Source organism: Aulostomus chinensis, chromosome 5 (genome assembly GCF_037954235.1).
Source record: "Aulostomus chinensis isolate RoL2024-O1b breed Wild chromosome 5, RoL_Achi_v1.0, whole genome shotgun sequence".
Lineage (NCBI taxonomy): Eukaryota > Metazoa > Chordata > Actinopteri > Syngnathiformes > Aulostomidae > Aulostomus > Aulostomus chinensis.
The window spans coordinates 11,088,126-11,109,491 of record NC_141324.1 but is presented as its reverse complement, the minus strand read 5'-3'; the positions used below and the strand labels follow the sequence as shown (position 1 = coordinate 11,109,491).

The following is a 21,366-nucleotide window of genomic DNA, read 5'->3' as shown; positions in this document are numbered from 1 at the left end:
TTCTCAGTCTTATAAACATTTCACTGACTATGTAACTGCTTAACATTACATTGTTACTGCAATTGAAAGTTATTCTATTAGTTTTACAAGCATAAATTACCTCCAAGGATGCAGCCTCTGAAGTGACTCCTGAGGAGACTTCCAATCTCTCCTCCTCTGTCAGGAAAGGCAGCCCCTTAAAACGAGGATCCAGGGAAGAGGATGTATGAAGGATCTTCTTCTCTGCCTCAGTGTTGCACCTCATAAGGAGATCTGTTTTGATGGCATTCTTCACATCATGGATCACTGGTTGGTCTCCAATAGTGTCTGCCATGCTCTGGAGGAGTTGTGCATATACTGGTGCAATCAGGCCAACTGTTGCTCTCCTCTCACATCAAAATAGTGGCATGTTTGAATATCTTCACTGCTTCCTCTGCATTAGCCACATCTGTTCTGTTGAGAGTGAAGATGTCAGCCTCATCTAAATTCATGTCAGGCAACAGCAGGGTGGCATGCACTGCAGCTTGCAGTTCCAAAAACCTCTCCATCATGTCACATGCATTGTTCCACCTTGTGGCGACATCAGTTCTCAGTTTAAGTGGATTTGTCAGATTAAGAACGACTTTTTGGTTTTCTTCAAACAGGTGGCTTGCTTTGTGCTGGATGTATGTTGAGATACGCTGGGCTCTGTTTCGAATCCTGGAGATATATACACATACATACACACACATGTACTTACATACACACACATACATGCATACATACACATCTGCACACATACATACATACTTATGTACCTGCACCTATACATACTGTACATGCACAATACATACATGTACATCATGTACGCAAACCTGTATTCACACGCACACACACACAATATATACACACTTATTATATACGCAAACTATAAATGAATACCCACACAATCACTACCTCATGTCTTTTCTTCCTGTATCTGGCAAAAATCATTTCTCTGTATTTGTTTTTGAATTTGTAGATGGTTGGACACTGTTTCAGCTCCTCGCTCTGACCGTTCCATAGCCTCACTCCGCTGTTCGATATGCAAAATATTTCACTTGTGGTTCTACATGTCTGTATTTTAAAATTCGTTGGTTCCCTTAGTTCATACCTCCCCTGTCTTTCCTCAAACATTAACTGCAATTGTCCTGGTAATGAGTTATTTCTGGCTTTGTACATTATTTGTGCAGTCATTAATTCTGCAATAACGAGCAATTTTATTGTTTTGGACTTAATCAATAATGGATTCGTGTTTTCAAGATAACCGGCATTATGCATAATTCTGATGGCTTTTTTTTGAAGAATGAGTAAGGGTTCCCAAGTACCTTTGTATGTATTGCCCCAGACCTCTATGCAGTAATTTAAGTAAGGTAAAACCAGTGAACAGAACAGAGTGTGGAGTGATTTGCTATATAGGAAGTGCCTGGCTTTTGCCATTATTGAAATGCTTCTTGCTCTTTTAGTACTGATGTATTTTATGGGAGATTTCCAGCGGTTTTTGTCATTCATTGACACCTCTAGAAATTTGATTTCATGTACTCTTTCAACATCAATCCCCTCTATCTGTATTGTTGCCTCATTATCAATCTTCCTGTTGCCAAATACAATGATTTTTGTCTTGTTTATATTTAAAGATAACTTGTTTTGTCAAACCAAGATTTTATTTTAGTGAATTCTGATGTGACCATTTCCAAAGGCTGCAGCAGATTCTCACCTGCTCCTGAAATAGTAGTGTCATCTGCAAATAAAATGGATTTGAGTAGTTGATATTTGACGTATGTCAATAGCTTTGGTCCTAGTACTGATCCTTGTGGCACACCGCATACAATGTCCAACCATCTAGACTGGCTTCCTCCCATCTTCACAAACTGCCTCCTGTTGTTTAGATAACTGCTGATCCATTTTAATGCTATACCCCTGATCCCATATTGTTCTAGTTTGTTTATTAGTATTTCATGGTTTATTGTATCGAATGCTTTCTAAGGATCAATGAATACCCCGACTGCGTAATTCTTTTTGTCTATGGCGTTGGTGATTTCTTCTATTAATTCAATTAATGCTAGTGATGTTGGCCTGTTACTTCGGAATCCATATTGATTGTCCGAAAGTAATTTATGTTTTTCTATGAAATTATCCAATCTACTGTTAAAAACTTTTTCTAGAATTTTTGAAAACTGTGGAAGAACAGATACAGGCCTGTAGTTTGTGAAGAGATGTTTGTCAGCAGTTTTGTACAGAGGAATGACTTTAGCCACTTTCATACTGTTGGGAAATTGACTGGTTTGTAGTGATAAGTTAAATATGTGAGTTAACGGTTTGGAAATCCCATGAATGACATTTTTACTGTTTTCATATCTACGTTGTAATCAGTGGATGTCTTGTTTTTGCACGTTTACAATGTCTGTTATCTCCTTTTCATCAACAGGTTTAGGAAAAATAGAGTTTGGATTTCTATCTATTAAGTTATCCTTGTCTGTCCCTGGTTCTTGAATTTCTTTAGCTAATTTAGGTCCAATATTTAAAAAATAATGATTTAATCCATTAGCTACCTCATTCATATTGTTTAGAATTGTATAATTTTCTATAAAATACTGTGGATAATTCATATGTCTAGATTTATTTCTAATTATACTGTTTAGAATATTCCATATACCTTTTATATCATTCTTGTTATTATCTAGTAACTTATTATAATGATCCTTCTAACAGTTCCTCATGATATTAGTTTGCTTGTTTTTTACTTCTTATATTTATCTTCCACCTCTTTGGTTCTATGCTTTATGAATTCTCTATATAAAGTATTTTTCTTTTTGCACGCATTCTGCAATCCCTTCGACATCCATTGATTATCCATGTATTTATGAGTTATATACTGTTTAATTGGACAATTTTTGTCATAAAGTGTCTTAAATACACTTAAAAATGTATCATATGCTATATTTGTATCTTTTTCATTATATCGGATCCCAATTCTGTTGTAATAACTCATTTTTTAGTGCATTCATGGATTCCTCCGTCCTCACCCTTCTCTATAATGGTCTTTTGTCCTTATGGTATATGCAGCTGGGATTATAAACAGTAAAAACTGGAAGGTGGTCACTTATGTCGTTTACTAGAAGTCCGCTTACTATGTTATTGTCAATTACATTTGTGAATATACTGTCTATCAAAGTTGCTGATTACATTGTGATTGGGCTCAGTCTGGTTATCTTGGGGTATAAACCCACACTAAAAAGAGTGTTGATAAATTCCTCCGTCTTCTTATGATTATTAGGATTCAACAAGTCAATGTTTAATATACAATAAACATGATTTTCTGATTCCTGAATGCAAAGTGTCCCTCCATCCAGTTTTTAAACACGTCCATATCTGATCCTGGTGTTCTGTATATGCAGCTTACAATGATATTCTTTCTTGCTCTAATTATTTCTACTGTCATACACTCAAGCACATTGTCTACAACCGTTGACATATTTTCAATCACCTTAAAACTATAGTTTGTCTACATATATGGCTACACCACCACCATTTTTGTTTCTCCTATTCATAAACAACATTTCATATCCTTTCAGTCCAAAGTCCATACCCCTTTCATTATTGATCCAAGTTTCTGAAATCAATATTATATTGAAAGGCTGTGAGAACTGATTCAAGTAGTCCTTTATGCTATGGAAGTTGGCGTACATGCTTCTACTATGGAAGTGAATTATTGAAATTTTCTTAACGGTCGTGAATGTACTGTTGTATTGTTCATCCTTGTAGTAGTGGCAGTCCTTGTTCAAAAAGAAGTTGTTTTCTGGGTCAATGTCATTTTCAATGTTCTGCTGCTTGTATGCTGTGTATTTGAAGGTATCTAATTGTGGTTGTTTCAGTTCATCAATTCTTATTGCAAGTTGTCATTCAGAGGAATGAGTCAGAGTGGTGTCCAGTGCATGTGGTGAAATGTGGATTAACATACCCATTGTCCGTAGTCCAGTGATTTTTATGGTTGATTGAGTTGCTTCGGTGTGCTGGTGCGTGGATGTAAGATCAGTTTGTCGTTTTGCAGGTATGCAATGTACCCCCTCGCTCTGGCTGCTCTTAACTCTGGCATCAGATCTTTCCTTTTCCTTCTCGCGACATCTGTGTAGTCCTCATTAATGAATATTCTTGTTCCCTGTAAAGTTTTTGCACGCTTCAGAATGTCATCCCTGTCCTTGTATCGGAGTAGCTTTATAACTATGGGCCTTGGTCTGTCTCCATCGTTGGGTTTCCCCACACGGTGGGCCCTCTCTACTTTTACTTTATGCTGCAACTTCAGGGTTTCTTTCAAGATTTTCGTGATCTTCTCTTCTGTGTCAGCCCAGGTTTCCCCAGGTGACTCTGCCACTCCGTCAAAAACAAGGTTGTTCCTTCTCGTTTGCCCTTCCAGATACTCCATTTTATCGGTCATGGTCAACAAACTGTCACATACTTTGAAAATGTCTGCTTGCATAGCGTACAGTTTTCAGCTTGTTTGGTGTTGCTGGTTTTCAGGTCATCCACATCTTTCTGAATGTGCTGTAAGCTTACTTTGACTTCCTGTATGTCTTTCACAATTGTCTCTGGTCTGGCGATAGTGGAATCTAGGACAACTTGTACAAAACCTTTAAAGTTTTCTTGTTGTTGGTTTAGGAGAGCCATAAACATGTCTTTTTGTTGTTTCAACAGCTGGCTCGATGATGCTAGCTGCCGCTCAGGTTAGAAGAAACCGCCGCAGGCTCGGTGTTGCTAACTGCCGCTGGCTTGGTGATGCTAGCCGCCGCTCGGGCTAGTAGAGACCGCCGCAGGCTCGGTGATGCAGTCAGGGCTTCTTCTTATGTCTCGGCCCACTGTCCCTACCTGGATGTTTATGGATTGTCAGGCCAGAGATTCATGTTGTGTTGTGTTTTTCTAGGACCAGTTCTTGTGAAGACACCCTCTGGGATGGCCGTGAGCCTTTACATATTGTAACACTTTGACTTTGTCATGCACCTCTGCCACAGTTTAAATGGCATTTACGAGTTAGCTTACTCCACGGAGTCTTGTTTTCTCACTGCCTTCAAGTAAGTGGGTTGAGTTGACACTATCACCTCATCAATTCTTTGCAGGGAAGTGTTGCCTGTTGCAGTTATCGTTGATAAAGCCAACGATTAACTTGGTTCCTTAAGTTTGTTGTATTGCCTACATGATTAATTTTAGTGTGGCAGGTTTCACACACCATGTAAGTCTTGTGTAGTTTACCATTAACTTTGTAGAATCCTAAATGTGCCCGGATATCTGCTTTCCAAGCTATGGGTGCCCTTTTTAATCACTCGTGTTGTTGTTGTTGTGCTAGCGTTAGTAGCTTAGCACTTAGCAGAGCACGTACCTACAGCACAATGAACTGCACATGTCATTGCAATGTTGCTCTGGAAATGCCCCCGCAAGTAATTAGACTTGAGAACTTTTATTGTCCACCTGAGGCAAGAAAAATAAACAATATGACATAATTGATTATGGTCTGACGCAACATCGTGCATGCCCGCATCGCGATGCATAGCTAAATCGATTACTGTCACATCCCTAACACATGTACATAATTACATGTGCTAATCCAACTCTGACATTTCAGTATGTTTATGTGTGATGGAGATGGGGAGATTGGAGGCAGCAGCAGAGACTGTAGACACTGTTAGGCTGGCTAGCACAGCCAATACCAGCCAGTCCACATTTATGTTTAAGGTGGAAACTCAATTTATGGAGCAAAATATGTCCGTCTTCCGAAAGAAAACATGAATTGCCAATTTCTTCATATCATCATATTGTTACAAAGAGTCAAGTCAGTTTTATCTGAATGGTACCAAATCTCAACCAAAGTTCTCTCCTGACTCTTTCCAAGTAGAGCAGGTCCAGCACCTCACTCTTTCAATGAATCTCCACCCAACAATTCTCCATCAGCAAGCACATCCTGCAACAGCAACCACCAGAACCTTCCTTTACCAGCAGGAAGGTGGAGCAGATCCAGGATCAGTGGAGACAGAGAGAGAGCAGGAGAGCAGGACAGAGACAAAGACAGAGAATGGAGGAAGACAGAGAGACAGAAGGAAAGAGACGGACAGAGATAAAGAGAGAGAGAAAGGAGGAGAGACTGATGGACAAACGGGGACGTGAGCAGGTGGAGCTATGGGTGGCAGCTGGAGCCTCTTCAGGTCTGGAGCCTCCTCCAGCAGCACCAGGATCTGGGATGTGGGGAGAAGAAGAGGAGGTAGGAACACGTATGAGGACAGGAGGACGAGAGAGAAGCCCAGTGCATCATGGGAGATCCCAGCAGTCTGAGCCTATAGCAGCAGATCTAAGGGCCAGCCTAAGCAGTCCTGACGATAAGCCTGATCAACAAGGAAGGTCTTAAGTCTGCTCTCAAACCTAAAGAGGGGGTCTGGGTCCTGGACTGAAACTGGGAGACGGTTCCACAGGAGGGGAGCCTGATACCTGAAGGCTCTGGCTCCATTCTACTGTTAGAACTCTAGGAACCAGCAAGAACCCTGCATCCTGGGAGTGAAGGGTTCTAGCTGGATCATAGGGGACTAGGAGCTCTGTCAGGGATGAAGGAGCCTGATTGTTGAGGACTTTGATGGTAGAAGAAGAATTTTAAATTCTGAATTTGACAGGGAGCCATGCAGAGAAGCCAATCCAGGAGAAACCTACTCTCTGCTACCGGTTCTTGTCAACACGCGGGCAGCAGCGTTCTGGACCAGCTGGAGAGTTTTTAGGGACTTACTAGTCCAGCCTGGTAGGAGGGAGGTGCAGTAATCCAGCCTGGAAAAGACAAAAGCAGGGACTAGTTTTTCTGCATCTTCTTGAGCCAGGATGTGTCTGATCTTAGCGATGTTACGTAGATGGAAGAAGGGGTCCTGGAGATTTGTTGAATGTGGGAGTTGAAGGATCCTGGTCAAAGAGAAGTCCGAGGTTCCTTACAGAAGTGCTGGGGGCCAGGGTGGTGCCATCCAGGGTACCTGTCTCATCAGATCAGGTGGTCCTCAGGTGTTTGGGCCCAGCACAAGAACTTCAGTTTATCAGAGTTTAATAAAGGAAATGATGGGTCCGCCATGTTTTCCTGTCCTTCAGACAGGCCTCCAGTTTAGTCAGCTGGTTTGTTCCATGTGGATCATTGATGAGTTCAGCTGAGTGTCGTCTGCATAGCAGTGAACATTAATGGAGTGTTTCCTGATCATGTGACCTAGAGGAAGCAGGTACAGGGTGAAGAGGACTGGTCCAAGCACAGACCCTTGTGGAACACCAGAACTGACTGTCGTGGTCTCAGAGGAACCATCATTAACTGGTACCAACTGAGGTGACCTGGTAAATATGACCTGAACCAGTTTAGTGTGGTTCCTTTAATACCAGTGACAGGTTCCAGTTTGTGTAGAAGGATATGGTGGTCAATGGTATCAAAGCTGCACTGAGATCTAATCAGACCAGCACAGAGACCAGCCCCTCATCTTGTACCAGTAGGAGGTCACTGGTACCTTTGACTAGTTCTGTTTCTGTGCTAGGATGAACCTGGAACCTGACTGAATCCTCCAATCAGCTGTTGCTGTGGAGAAGTCACAGAGCTGTTTAGCAACTGCTTTCTCCAGAACCTTGGAGAGAAAAGGAAGATGTGATGTTGGTCTGTAGTTGGTGGAACTTCTGGATCCAGGCTTGTTTTTTGAGGAGGGTTTAATTCCTGCTACTTTGAAGGACTGAGGGACGGAACCACATACCAGCGCCACATTGATCATATCTAAGAGGGAGGGGCTAACGAGGGGAGAGAGTCTTGGAGCAGCTTAGTTGGGATGGGGTCTCGGAGACAGGTAGAGGTTTAGAGGAGGACATTATTGAACTGAGCTCATGAAGGCTGATGGGAGAAAAACTTTCCAAGTGTGTGTCTGGTCCTCCAGCAGCCTCTAAGGTTCTCAGCTGCTTCTCAAGTTCTGGGTTCTAGGTGCCATGTTGTTAGCTGATGGCAGCAGGAGAAGAAGTTTCTCTCTAATCAGGAGAATTTTGTCATTAAAGAAGTCCATGAAATCTTTGCTGCCCAGGGAAACAGGAATGCTTGGTTCAGTAGAGCTGTGGCTCTCTGTCAGTCTGGATCCAGTACTGAAGAGGAACCGGGGTTGTTCTTTGTTCCTCTATTAGTGCTGAGTAGTCGGCTGCTCTGGTTCTACCAAGGGCTTTCCTCTAGGTTCTCAGGCCATCTTGCCAAACTACATGTGACTCCTCCAGTTTGGAGCAGCACCATCTTCTCTTCAGGGTTTTTTAGTTGAAGCTGTCAGGTTCCAGAATTGTGCTGATGATAACCTATGACACAATAAAACCATGATACTATGATCCTGTAATATTACGATATGACAGCGTGATACCATGATACTATAATACCATGACACCATTGTACTATGATACTGTTATACCCTGAAATCATGATACCATGATATTGTAATACCATGATACTATGAAACCAGGATTCCATGGTACCAGGATGGTACAATACCATGATACTATGTTACTAGGACACCATTATAGCATGATACCATGATACTTTGATAGTATGATACTACACTAGTAGGATATCATGATACTAGGCTTCCATATTAATATGATTGTTACGTGGGGTGGAGGAGGGAAGTAAACTCAAGGGCAGACAGAGTGGGACGGTGCACAAAAGAGGTTTATTGAAAACAACGGGTGCTTTAGACGGGGACACTGGCGGCTTGTGACTGGAGACTGGTGACAAACAGTGACTTCAACGCACCGACGGCACATTAGTGAAGTATACAAACAATGGCCCAACACCGAACAGGGGAAAACACAGAGGTTAAATACAGGAGGGGAAATGAGACACAGGTGGTGCAATCACCCAGGTGAGACACACAAGCTAATCACATGAGGGAGGTCAGGAAGACAGGACATGACTACAAAATAAAACAGGAAACACAAGACAGGGATCATGACAATGATACTACGATAGTACACTGGAAGGATACCATGATACTACAATAGTAGGATGTCATGATACTGGGATTCCATGTTAATATTAACTAGGATACCATGATACCACGATGCTAGCCGAACGAACCTTTCTCTGTCCCACTCAGTATGTCCCACCAACACAAAGGTTGACGGCAAATAAATTATTTTTGCAGTTCATTAATGAATGAAGTTAAAGCAAACACATGAACTAAGCAAACCAAATGGAACAAATAGCCAGACTACTTGAAATTGGTCTGAGGCAAATGGTGTGAGCGTCGCCTTTGACGTGAATCCCAGACTATGTTGCCAGTGGCTTGAATTCGTTTGTACTGGAGAGAGCTCAAAGAGTTGCTGCAGGCGGCGACATCTATCTCAGCAGGTGTGGCCCACAGCTGACAGCTTAGGCTCCTAAAATGGCACCTGAAAGGTGCATAAAATGTACATAAATAGAAGTAGTACACCAATTACAGCAGCAACAGCAGAAGGCTGGAGGCTCCCTCAGAAGGTCTGTCTGAGGACCACAGTCAACTGCAGGATTAGAAATCAAGCAGAATTAGATAATCTAGTGATCAAACTTCTGAGGGTGAAACCAGGCAAAGATTTGTTTTGTTTGAAACACAGTTTTACAACAGTCTTAATGATTAGTTCTTACTCTGGATTGAAAACACAGTATGACTACAGTATCATCCAAAATGTAATCGCAAAAATTCTGAATTTCAGATGTGCATCTCAGTCAACGACCCACCTTCAGCTGGTGTTGATCCTCCACCACATTGTTTGAGCCTGAGTTTTTCTTAATCCACTCCATCCACTTACTAAATTCAGACACCAAACTTTTTGAAAAAATTCAAACCTAATATGTCAATAACATTAAGAGTAACCACTGTCTGGTGGCTGTTTGGCAGTTGATTTTCTGACACAGTATGTGATTGGTTCCTACTCTTATAAAACCTTCCCCCCTCGGCAGCTCCCATCCTATCGCCCAGTGGCTCAGTGGACGACAGCAGTCCCACTTCCTCCACCTCGGAACCCCTCAGCCCTGAGAGAGTGGGGCCGGGGGGCGAGGCTGGCAAGCAACAGCAGAGAAGAAGGAAGAAGAAAAGGAAGGGCCGTGAGGAGGTGTACAACTTCTTGGATAGCCAGGAGAATAACAACGGCCAATCTGACAAGCTTGGGAGACAGGATAAGGGTGGACAGGAGGTGGAGGAGGACGAGGATGAGGAGGAGAACTGGGAGTGGGAGATCAGAGAAAGTGGAGGAGGGGGTAGAGTGAGAGGCAGGAAAACTAAGAGTCGGGCAAGACTTCCAGAGGAGTGGGGGGCACCCCAGCAGCCTGCCTCTCCCACAGCAGCTACAGCTGCTCCTACCTGGGCTACAGCAACTGACTCTGGTCCTCTCAACTCTAAGTCTCCAAAATCGAGCCCTAGTCCTGTTTTTCTGTCTGCCTCTGTGCAAATACCCACAACTTTCACTAACCGCTCACATACTAGCCCAGCTTCAGATTCATCTCCACGCTCCTACGAGCCCATGTGTGTTGATTACTTCCCTGCACCTGCTACAGGCCTGCAAATGGCTAATGACAAGCAGACCCCTAAACCTGATAATGGCTCACCAGTTAGTGCTGCCAACAAGAGTAGTTTAGCAGGGGATGTTAGTGGCAGTCTAGCACTGATGACAGGGGATAATCTGAGCCCAGTCTCCCAGACCTTCTCCTTCCTCGATTCAGTCCTCCAGACCCCACCAGGTTCCACCCCTGACTCACAGACAACCACCCCTATCACCAGCACCCCCTCTCTTGCTACAGCATCCCATTCTGCACCAACCACTGCTTCACAAACCTCCTCTGTTTTCTACCCCTCCCAGAGCACTCCAGAATTCCCCCCTTGTTCTGCTTTGTCCTCAAACCCGTCACCCCCATCTATCACAGAAACACACCATCCTACAACTGCAGCCACATCTGCCCTCAACATTGATGCCAAACCTTTTGTCTCCTCAGCAATACTCGCATCCTCCTCGACCCCTCCCAATCCCGTAACAGTCACTCCAGCCCCTGCTGGACGCACTGATGTTGCCTTCATTCCCACCTCAACCCCCCTTGCAGCTCCCAGCACTAAAACTGCAGCCGCCCATCAGGCATCATCAGACACTTCACCCAAGGCTGTACCCAAGGTCTTTACCACAGCCACAACCACTCCCCCTTCCTCCACCACCCCAGCAGCCCCTCCCACTCCCCCTGCACACTCTGAGCACCAGGAGTCCTCATCGCCACTGCTCCCCCCACTGGAAGGTTGGTGAACTACAGGAAGATTATGAATAACGTGACTAATTAGATCATAAGTCACTGTGTTCTAGGCTAGCGGGAGGTTGCTACTGTAGGTTCTCCTCTATTCATGGCTCTGAATACTGGGTATGCTCGGTGCTTGGGCCCCTCAGTTTTGTCTTCTCATTAACCTGGACAGACAAACATCCAAACACATGTATTATACAAATGATATTCACGTTTGGTAGAAACTGTACATCTAGCTTAAGGCTTTATTGCCATCGATTCATTTGCCAGAGAAAATATCTTTGTCTGGATGTGTCACTGCTGCCAATGATTGGCACAAGTATCAGACACAGCTGTAGTGTACTGGTTGGCCCTCATTGACAACCCTGTACAGTTAAAGGCTGGTTGTGTGGTTCAATGGCCCTCCGCCCATCTCTAAACTGCTCTACAACCCCATCAAGTCTAGCTCCTCAGATAGCAGTAGTACCTGTTGTCGCTCCACTGCCTCCCACCTGGTTGTCAGCTGCCTGGGTGCCCTCCTCCATCTATAGACACACAAACATAACCTGGGTCTTTGCAGGATGAAGCCATGTGGCAGGGCAATGTCAGTAATGTTACAGCTGTTGATTAGTAACTGCATAGACTCTATTTACTTTCCTTGGACACAGATAATGCAGAAACCTGGAAAAATAGAGGCAGTATGCTACATAAAATACAGTTTGTATTGGGAGATAACCTGCAGTTATTAAATTTACTGGATACATCTTTTTCCAGTTACAATATTTACACTTTGTGTCTCTATAATGGCTGTATGTCAGCTACTTATGACACTGTTCATACGTTTACCATCTAAAAGATGAATTTCTCCTGGAAGTTGATTTAGGCTGCAACCCTGGTATCAGCTACCCACTAAAGATGAATTTAGGTCTGTACTAATAGATTTTATTGATAATCCAGCCAGCATGTATATGTTGAAGTTACATTTCCAACACATGTCCACTTGAGAGATTACTTAAAGTCTTTCAAATTCTCTGGAGTTAAGAATTTTATGTCAACCCAATATGCTCTGACAAATGATTAGCCCAACAATGAGCCTGCCAGGAGAAAAATGTGTAACCTTGATTCTGCAGTGACAATTTCCCATTGTAGTTTTTTGCAGATTTAGAAAAATCTGCTTTTCTTATTGAAATCAAGTTTATAATCTGTTTAACGTGATAAATAAATGAATTTGCCAAATATCAAATTTCCCCCCAGTTTTAGCGGCGAAAGAGTCAAAGAGCTGTAATTGTAAACTTTCTTATAAGTGACATACAGTATACCTTTAACAAGCAGGCCATCTTGGTGTTGTAGAGTCTAATAATCTGGGGGAACTTTGATCTTTGCGCTCTAACCCTTATGACTCATGGTCATGCTGACTTTCATTCCTAAACAGCAGCTGACCTTAGCCTGATGGAGGAAATCTTCTCTACGAAAGGATGTCAGCTTTCTCACGACTAAAACCTGATTAACATGTGACAAGGTTTTTGATATATAATGAATGAAGGTCTGTTCATAATAATTGTCCATTGATTTAAGTGCACTATGTGGCATTCATTAACTCCAGAAATCTTACTGCTACAGGGCAGACATGAAGAGAATCCATTAACGAAGTGTGTTCTCAGACATTGTTTTTCTGGCTATGAGAAAGCTAAGATAATAGCTTGTATCTTGTGACATTTCTCATTGGACTCACTGAAGCATGGTTAGGGCTGATGCTGAAGAGCTGTGAGGTTCCGAAGTGACTAAACATCACCCTTCTTTCCCCTTTCTTTCCCCTTCCCCCTTTTCTCTTTATTGCAACGCTTCTAATGATGTGACACTGACCAACAGGTAAGTCATGTTCAGTGTGTTTTGCATGTTTTGTTCGTTATCTAATGGAAATCATCTGGGTATGTGTGTATGACGTGATGCTGACTGTTATTGAACTGCTATTTCATGGATAGACACATTTCTGATTCCAGTCAGTGCTTTGACCATAAAGGAAAATTGACCGTCTTCAAGAAAGTGTCTCAGGTGGCTTTAATTTTGCTCCTTTTCATCCAAATGGACCAGGAGGAGGTGATGCTTCTGGTGGCTCCAGGTGCATATGTAGCATCACTGTTACTGTTGTGTCCATCAACTCATTGGTCTCAGTTATTGACCTTGTGGAGAGATCTGGTCTCTTCTACCAGTTCTGGTCAGTCCACCAGCAGCTGGAGAGTCTTGGGACTATTGGTGCATCCTGATAGGAGGAATCAAAATAATCCAGCCTGGAAGTGAAAAACCTCTGGACTAGTTTCTCTTCATCTTCTTGAGAAATGATGTGTCTGATCTTAGTGATTTTGCAGTGAGTTAAAGGGTCCTGGTCAAAGAAAACTCCTAGGTTCCTTACGGTGGTGCTGGGGGCCAGGGTGGTGCCATCCAGGGTACCTGTTTCATCAGATCAGGTGGTCCTCAGGTGTTTGGGCCCAGCACAAGAACTTCAGTTTAATCAGAGTTTAATAAAGGAAATGATGGGTCCCCCATGTTTTTCTGTCCTTCAGACAGGCCTCCAGTTTAGTCAGCTGGTTTGTTCCATGTGGATCATTGATGAGTTCAGCTGAGTGTCGTCTGCATAGCAGTGAACATTAATGGAGTGTTTCCTGATCATGTGACCTAGAGGAAGCAGGTACAGGGTGAAGAGGACTGGTCCAAGCACAGACCCTTGTGGAACACCAGAACTGACTGTCGTGGTCTCAGAGGAACCATCATTAACTGGTACCAACTGAGATGGACCTAGTAAATATGACCTGAACCAGTTTAGTGTGGTTCCCTTCATACCAGTGACAGGTTCCAGTCTCTGTAGAAGGATATGGTGGTCAGTGGTATCAAAGCTGCACTGAGATCTAATCAGACCAGCACAGAGACCAGTCCCTCATCTGGTACCAGTAGGAGGTCACTGGTAACTCTGACTAGTTCTGTTTCTGTGCTAGGATGAACCTGGAACCTGACTGAATCCTCCAATCAGCTGTTGTTGTGGAGAAGTCACAGAGCTGTTTAGCAACTGCTTTCTCCAGAACCTTGGAGAGAAAAGGAAGATGTGATGTTGGTCTGTAGTTGGTAGAACTTCTGGATCCAGGCTTGTTTTTTAGGAGGGTCTAATTCCTGCTACTTTAAAGGACTGAGGGACGGAACCAGATACCAGCGCCACATTGATCATATCTAAGAGGGAGGGGCTAACGAGGGTAGAGAGTCTTGGAGCAGCTTAGTTGGGATGGGGTCTAGGAGACAGCTGGAGGTTTAGAATACTGTTGTACTGGGTTGGTGATGGTCAATAGGAGCAAAGCAGTCCAGGTGTGTGTAAACGGTAAATGAACTCAGTTTTATAGAGCACTTTTCTACCTCAGCAGCACTCCAAGCTCTTTACAGTGTCGTCTCATTCACCCGTTCACACTCACCCTCACTCACTGATGGTGGAGCTGCCATGCAAGGCACCAACCTGCTCATCAGGAGCAATTATGGGTTTAGTATCTTGCTCAAGGACACTTCGACATGGTCACCGGGGCCAATGATCAAACCAGCGACCCTTTGGTTGCTAGACGGCCACTCTACCCCTGAGCCATGCCGCCCACGTGTGTCTGGCCTACAGGTTTGTCTGAGATTAACCTGGTTTCAGCTGTATACTATTTAGCAGAATTTAAGAGTGATAGTCTGCAGTGCTGCATTAACCTCTTCTAGCAAACCGTCAGAGGGGACTTTATTACGCAGCCGTGGTAACCAGGTGCGGGGGGGCCGGGTTTCCAGCTTGGTTACGATGGTCATTGTCAGGTCAGTCTGCTAATGAGGGTCCATCCCCCCTGACCTGTGGTCCTGGCTCCTCCTACTCCAGCATGTTGGTGGTCCCTCATCAGTCTCTAGTGGTGAAAGCTGCTGTTGTTGTTTCTCCTTCAGTCTCGATGTTGGGTTTCCAAGCACACGTGTCGCATAGCTTAATGTTCGACTGTGAACAATGAAAATGTCAGTGAAAGTAATTAGAAAATATTTCGGATGTTTGTCCATCAGATGATGTGAATTATGATGGTAAGTGTTGTGTGCAGGAACTTGCCAGCATTGGTGTTTGTATGTGAATCTGCAGGTTTTGCTGCAGCACCTCTGCAGTTCACTTTCATAAATGTTTATCTACAATATCTTTCATCTTCCTTCAACATCCATGCTTGTGCTTTATGAATGTTTGGTGGTGCAACAACTTTAGCTGCTACTTTAACTACTGGACTAAAATACCAAAATGTCACCTCCAGCTTTTCCTGCAACTCTACATTCACTTCTGCTCTCTTTCTGCGTGTGTGTGCATGTGAGACACACCCATCTCTGTAGGGGTCCTCTGAGATGACTCTTCAACCTCTAGAGTGATAGTACTGAGACTAGTCGTGAGACTTTGATCTTTGATGTGGATGGTTGCTCTATTTACCTGGGGAAGCTGTTTAGGGGTTCTAAACATAACATTCTTGCTCAGTATTCAATAACTTTGTTCCCAATCAGTCCTTTAGACCCATATAAGAACAGGGCCCAGCTGAAAAAACACTGGAATTAACTTGAAGGGAGACACCAAGTCCGTAATAGGCCCACTGGTTCTATAAATGTCTGCCGTGGACCCAGAGTGGGTCCCGAGCTAGTCACAAACCTAACCTAAGCTCAACCTAACAACAACTACAGAAGTGCATTTGGTATGTTCATGCAACTGATGACCAACAGTAAATGATGATGTAATGTGCTGCACTGTGTTATGTAACCAAGCTGTTTTTCGCAAACTTGTCAACCCATCCATCCATCCTTCCCTCCATCCATTCATCCATCCCTCCATCCATTCATCCATCCCTCCATCCATCATCCATCCATCAGCCCATTCATCCATCCATCCATCCCTCCATCCATCAGCCCATCTATCCATCCATCCATCCCTCCCTCCCTCCCTCCCTCCCTCCATGTTCTCCCTCTTCTCCTGTTGAGGGTGGTGAGGGTGGAGCCTATCTCAACAGCCTTCCCCCTGGACAGGTCACCAGTCCATGGCAGGGCCAACACATAGAGACAGACAACCATTGGCTCTCTCAGCCACGCCTACGGTCAATTTAGAGACTGGATTAACCTGGTCCCTCTTGATGTCTTTGGACTGTGGAGGAAGCTGGAGTACCAGAGAGAACCCAGCAGGAACAGGGAGAACATGCAGACTCACCCAGAAAGACCCTGTGCTGCAGCCGGGGCTCCACCCACAACCTTCTTGCTGGGGGGCCACGGTGACGACCACTGCTCAACCCTGCTGCCCTTAACATGTCAACCAGATGGCCTTATTTGGAAGATTATGATGTCAGATCACATGATTGTCAGGTCTGCCAGAGGTCAGTGAGGGAGTGGATGCTAACTGACCTTGGCCAAATGCTTTGTTTTTAACGGATAGATCGTCTCTCATCAAATGCCATTTGTCTGATGCTAGATATGGTCTAAGATGTCCACCATCACTGGAAAACTGTTATGGAAACGTTCGACCCACCGGGGCACTGTTGTGAAGTATTTCTGTCAGCGGCGGTACTGGTGCAGTAAAAGAGAGAGCTTGTAGTTTCCGTAAGGTTACGGAGTGGTGGGCGTTAATTTCAGTAACTTTTTTGATATCTTTTCCATTTTGCTGCTAACACCTGTTGCATTTCAGCTCTGCAGTTATTAAAGTTATTAATGATGAAAGTAAGTAAACCTCTGTGAGTGCAGTCACACACAAACACACACACACACACACACACACACACACAATTACAGACAGCTGATGGTTCTCTGACTTTGTTGTTCCGTGTGTTCATTGTCTCTCAACATGTGTAGAGAAAGACTGAGAGAAGCAAGGACTAATTTGGTCCTTGACAAGGGTCCAGCTGCTCTGACAAACTCTAAACTGAGGACTCCGGTGTGTTGCATTAGTGCGTTACAACCTGGCTCTTTGGCTCTACCTGGTGTTAGCTGTCAGAACTGCAGCTGAAGCTCATTGGAGCTTTTTGGCAGCTACAGCAGAGAAATATACTGTAAATATTGCTTTTAATATAGGAGCTACAGCACAACTCTTCGAAATGGCAAATTTTCACATTCAATCACATTCTTTTGATTGGTGACACCCAATGCATCAATGCCAAGATTAGCTTGTGTGTTTTCTGTGGCTTTTACTTCAATAAAAAGGATATTTCCTTTGGAATGTTTGTTGGACAGAGCAAGATTTGGGCCCAGGTACACCTGAATGAGCCATTTTCTTGTCTCTTTTTTCAGTCTTCAACTCAGTCCACTCCAAGAGACAGTTCAGACTGCTTTAGTGAGCTTGTGAGTGGTCTGCCCTCAGGGGGTCTGGGTCCATGGGTCTTTAACAGCACCGTTGCTGACTCAGCATGGACGAGCACCTCTTCAACAGCCATATAAACCAAGTTTCTAAAACTACATTTTTGCAAATCCCTCACCTACTACTACTATTACTACTACTACTACCATTGCTCCTCCTACTACCAGAATGATGATAAAAAATAATGCATTTGCCTTCTATTTGTGCCTGCTTTTTCCCAGTAGTCAAAGTTGTTTTACATTAAAACTGAAAAACTAAAATTAGTAATAACAACACTCGCACACACACATACGTATATATGTGTGTGCGAGTGTGTGTGTGTGTGTGTGTGTGTGTGTGTGTGTGTGTCTCCACTGTAGATTTCAGAGAATTTTGGCCTAGCTGATGCTCTTCACCAGCTGCCAATGCCAGAATATTTTAAAGTTCGGTTCCCTCTCTCCGGGCTCGGGCCAAATGTGGCCCGTTGACACGTATTATATAACAGCCAAAGCTGCCAGTCCTCCTTGTGTTCCTGTTTGATGTCTCTAGACTGATTGATGCGTTGATTTGGCAACAGCAGGACGTCACACGTTGAGCTGATTTCTGTCTTTGTCATCCACTTTCACAGCACAAAGCCAGAAGCAGACGAAATTAAAGCCGCTAAGAGAGAAGTAGGATAGCGAGGAAAGTTACTGGATATGACATTTTCTTCTTGTCCTCCTTTTTTGCCCCCTACTTCCATCTTTCCTCCACTCCTGCACTAGTATTTCCTGTCTGTTGCCTTCATTGTGAAATGCGTCACCTCTGTTTCACCCTCTATCCTCCCTTCCTGTGCCTTTTCTCGCTCCTCCGTCCACGTCATATATCCCCTCTTCAACCCAGACTCCCTGCGTTGCTGCCACATCGTCATGACTGCATCGGCACTGCAGGGGTGGGTTGGGCAGTGGGGCTGTTGATGGGGAGGAGGAGGGCGTTGTCAGGGAGACAAGGGAGGCGGTTGCTGTAGCAACACAGCTACTCTGCAAGAGAGGGATGGAGGGATAGAGAAGGGGTGGACTGGGTGTGACAGTCAGTGAGGTCGAAGATTATTAATAGAAACACTGTGACAAGACCCCCCCCCCCCACCTTCTTCCTCTGTCTCTGCCAGCACAGAGCAGCTGCAGCATCACCCTCTCCTCCGTCTCCAGCTGTTGTTCCACATTCTGTGACCTTCAGGAGGAGCCTTTACCCTCACCCCAGGCATTCCACCGGTGGAGAAGGCTCATGCCCCTCATCCTCTCTCCCCTCTGAATTTAAAGTATTTTATTAAACATTCTTTAAATAGAGATCTAAAAGTAAACTGTCTCATGGTGGTCTCAAACCAGTTCACAAAAAACAGGTTAAAATGACAGATAAAGCAAATATTAAGCGCAACAGAGGAGAAGATGGTGACTTCAGCAACAGAACCGATGGATTCCAGAATGACGAATATCAGCTGTTATCATGGTGCATCAACAGGAGCAGCCAACCTGCCTGGGGTCGCCTGCCTGATGCGTACTGCTCCAAAGGCAGACAGCCCCAGTGTGTGTACTACATACAATAGCAAACTAAAATACTGGAAAAAGTCAGCAATATGTACTTCAGCAAGCACCCACGCATGCACGTGTGTGAGTGTGTGTGTGTGTGTGTGTGTGTGTGTACTTTGAATCTGATAACTTCATAACCGAATTGTTGGACTGTGATGCAAAATACAAAATAGAAAAAATATAAGAATACAAAGATTTAAATCCTGCTGCACAACTCAGGTCTCAACAGATGTTGATCCTGTTGTAGGTGAAGCCGAATGCCTCACTGATCTGGTCTCCGTCATGCTCTCAGATGTGTTGATGTGTTCGATGTACATGCGTGTGGCCACTTTGTTATACACATGATGTGATGCAGGCTCACCTGTGAACATACTACGTGATAAACTGTACACACCTGCACATTATAGTGTCATCCAACATGACAGGTCGACAAGTAAGTCAGTGCTGAAACTGTTGGCACTTGAGTATGCTGGAAAAGGAAGTGGTCATCTGAGTCTCTGCTCTTGTTAATGAGGATGAAAGTTGTAGTTCTTTGCAGACAGACCTCAGGTGTGCCAGGCAGGTGCATGTAACACCTGAGAACATCAAACTTACGATGCTCAACTATACTAGACACTGCAAAACCAGAGTCAGGAACAAGCTGGCTGACCGTCACAGACGGCTGGGACAAACTCCAGGACAGGAACAGGAGAGAGCTGTGCCTCAGGAGGACCAAGAACCAGAGCTAAAAGTGAAACAGCATAAATGAGACGTGGACAAAATGCACATTTGTAAGACAGTTTGTCACACACCTGTCATCTTCACCACCAGTGGGGCACATGAAACACCACCAGTGTGTCTACTCAGGCTGTTGGGGGTTCTCTAGGAGGCCTGAGTGACCCTGGTGCTCCTAGAGATGAGGGTCACCATCATCATCATCATCATCATCATCATCATCATCATCATCATCATCACCATCATCATCACCACCATCATAATAATAATCATCATCACCACCATCACCATCATCATCATCACCATAATCATCATCATCATCATCATCAACATCACCATAATCATCATCATCATAATCATCGTCATTGCCACCATCATCATCATCACCATCATCATCATCACCATAATCATCACCATCACCACCATCATCATCATCACCATCACCATCATCATCATCACCATCATATTCATAATCATCATCATCACCATCATATTCATAATAATCATCATTATCATCATCATCATCATCATCATCATCATCATCATCACCATTATCATCATCACCATCATCATCATCACCACCATCATCATCACCATCATCATCATCACCATCATCGTCATAATAATCATCACCACCATCATCATCACATCACCATCATCATCATCATCATCACCATCATCATCATCATCACCACCGTCATCATCACCATCACCATAATCATCATCACCATCACCACTTCATCATCACCACATCATAATAATCATCATCACGACCATCATCATCATCATCATCACCGTCATCATCATCACCATCATCATCATCGCCACCATCATCACCATCATCATCATCATCATCACGACCATCATCATCATCATCATCACCGTCATCATCATCACCATCATCATCATCGCCACCATCATCACCATCATCATCAACATCATCACCACCATCATCATCATCACCATCATCACCATCATCATCAACATCATCACCACCATCATCATCATCACCACCATAATCATCATCACCATCATCATCATCATCATCACCATAATCATCATCACCATCATCATCATCACCATCGTCATCATCATCATTATCATCACAATCATCATCACCATCCTCATCACCATCATATTCATAATAATCATCACCATCATATTCATAATCATCATCATCATCATCACCATCATCATCACCATCATCATCACCACCATCATCATCACCATCATCATCACCATAATCATCATCATCATAATCATCGTCATTGCCACCATCATCATCATCACCATAATCATCACCATCATCACATCACCATCATCATCATCATCACCATAATCATCATAATCATCATCACCATCATCACCACCATCATCATCACCATCACCATAATCATCATCACCATCACCACTTCATCATCACCACATCATAATAATCATCATCACGACCATCATCATCATCATCACCGTCATCATCATCACCATCATCA

The 21,366-nt window shown here is 43.8% G+C and overlaps 1 protein-coding gene and 1 pseudogene across 10 annotated transcripts in view; one reads left to right on the top strand and one right to left on the bottom strand.

The window, feature by feature from the left end:
• LOC147261177 (uncharacterized) overlaps window positions 1-21,366 on the top strand; it is a 164,700-nt gene that overhangs the window by 76,478 nt on the left and 66,856 nt on the right. For 8 of the 10 annotated variants that reach the window (XM_086203108.1, XM_086203106.1, XM_086203110.1 and 5 more), the window contains one exon: window positions 9,956-11,275. The exons of the other annotated variants lie outside the window; for them this stretch is intronic. In XM_086203108.1, coding sequence (XP_086059234.1) covers window positions 9,956-11,275 — 1,320 coding nt within the window. The remainder of the gene's footprint in view (window positions 1-9,955; window positions 11,276-21,366) is intronic. 10 annotated transcript variants of the gene reach the window in all.
• Window positions 3,030-3,962, bottom strand: LOC147261179 (uncharacterized; annotated as a pseudogene).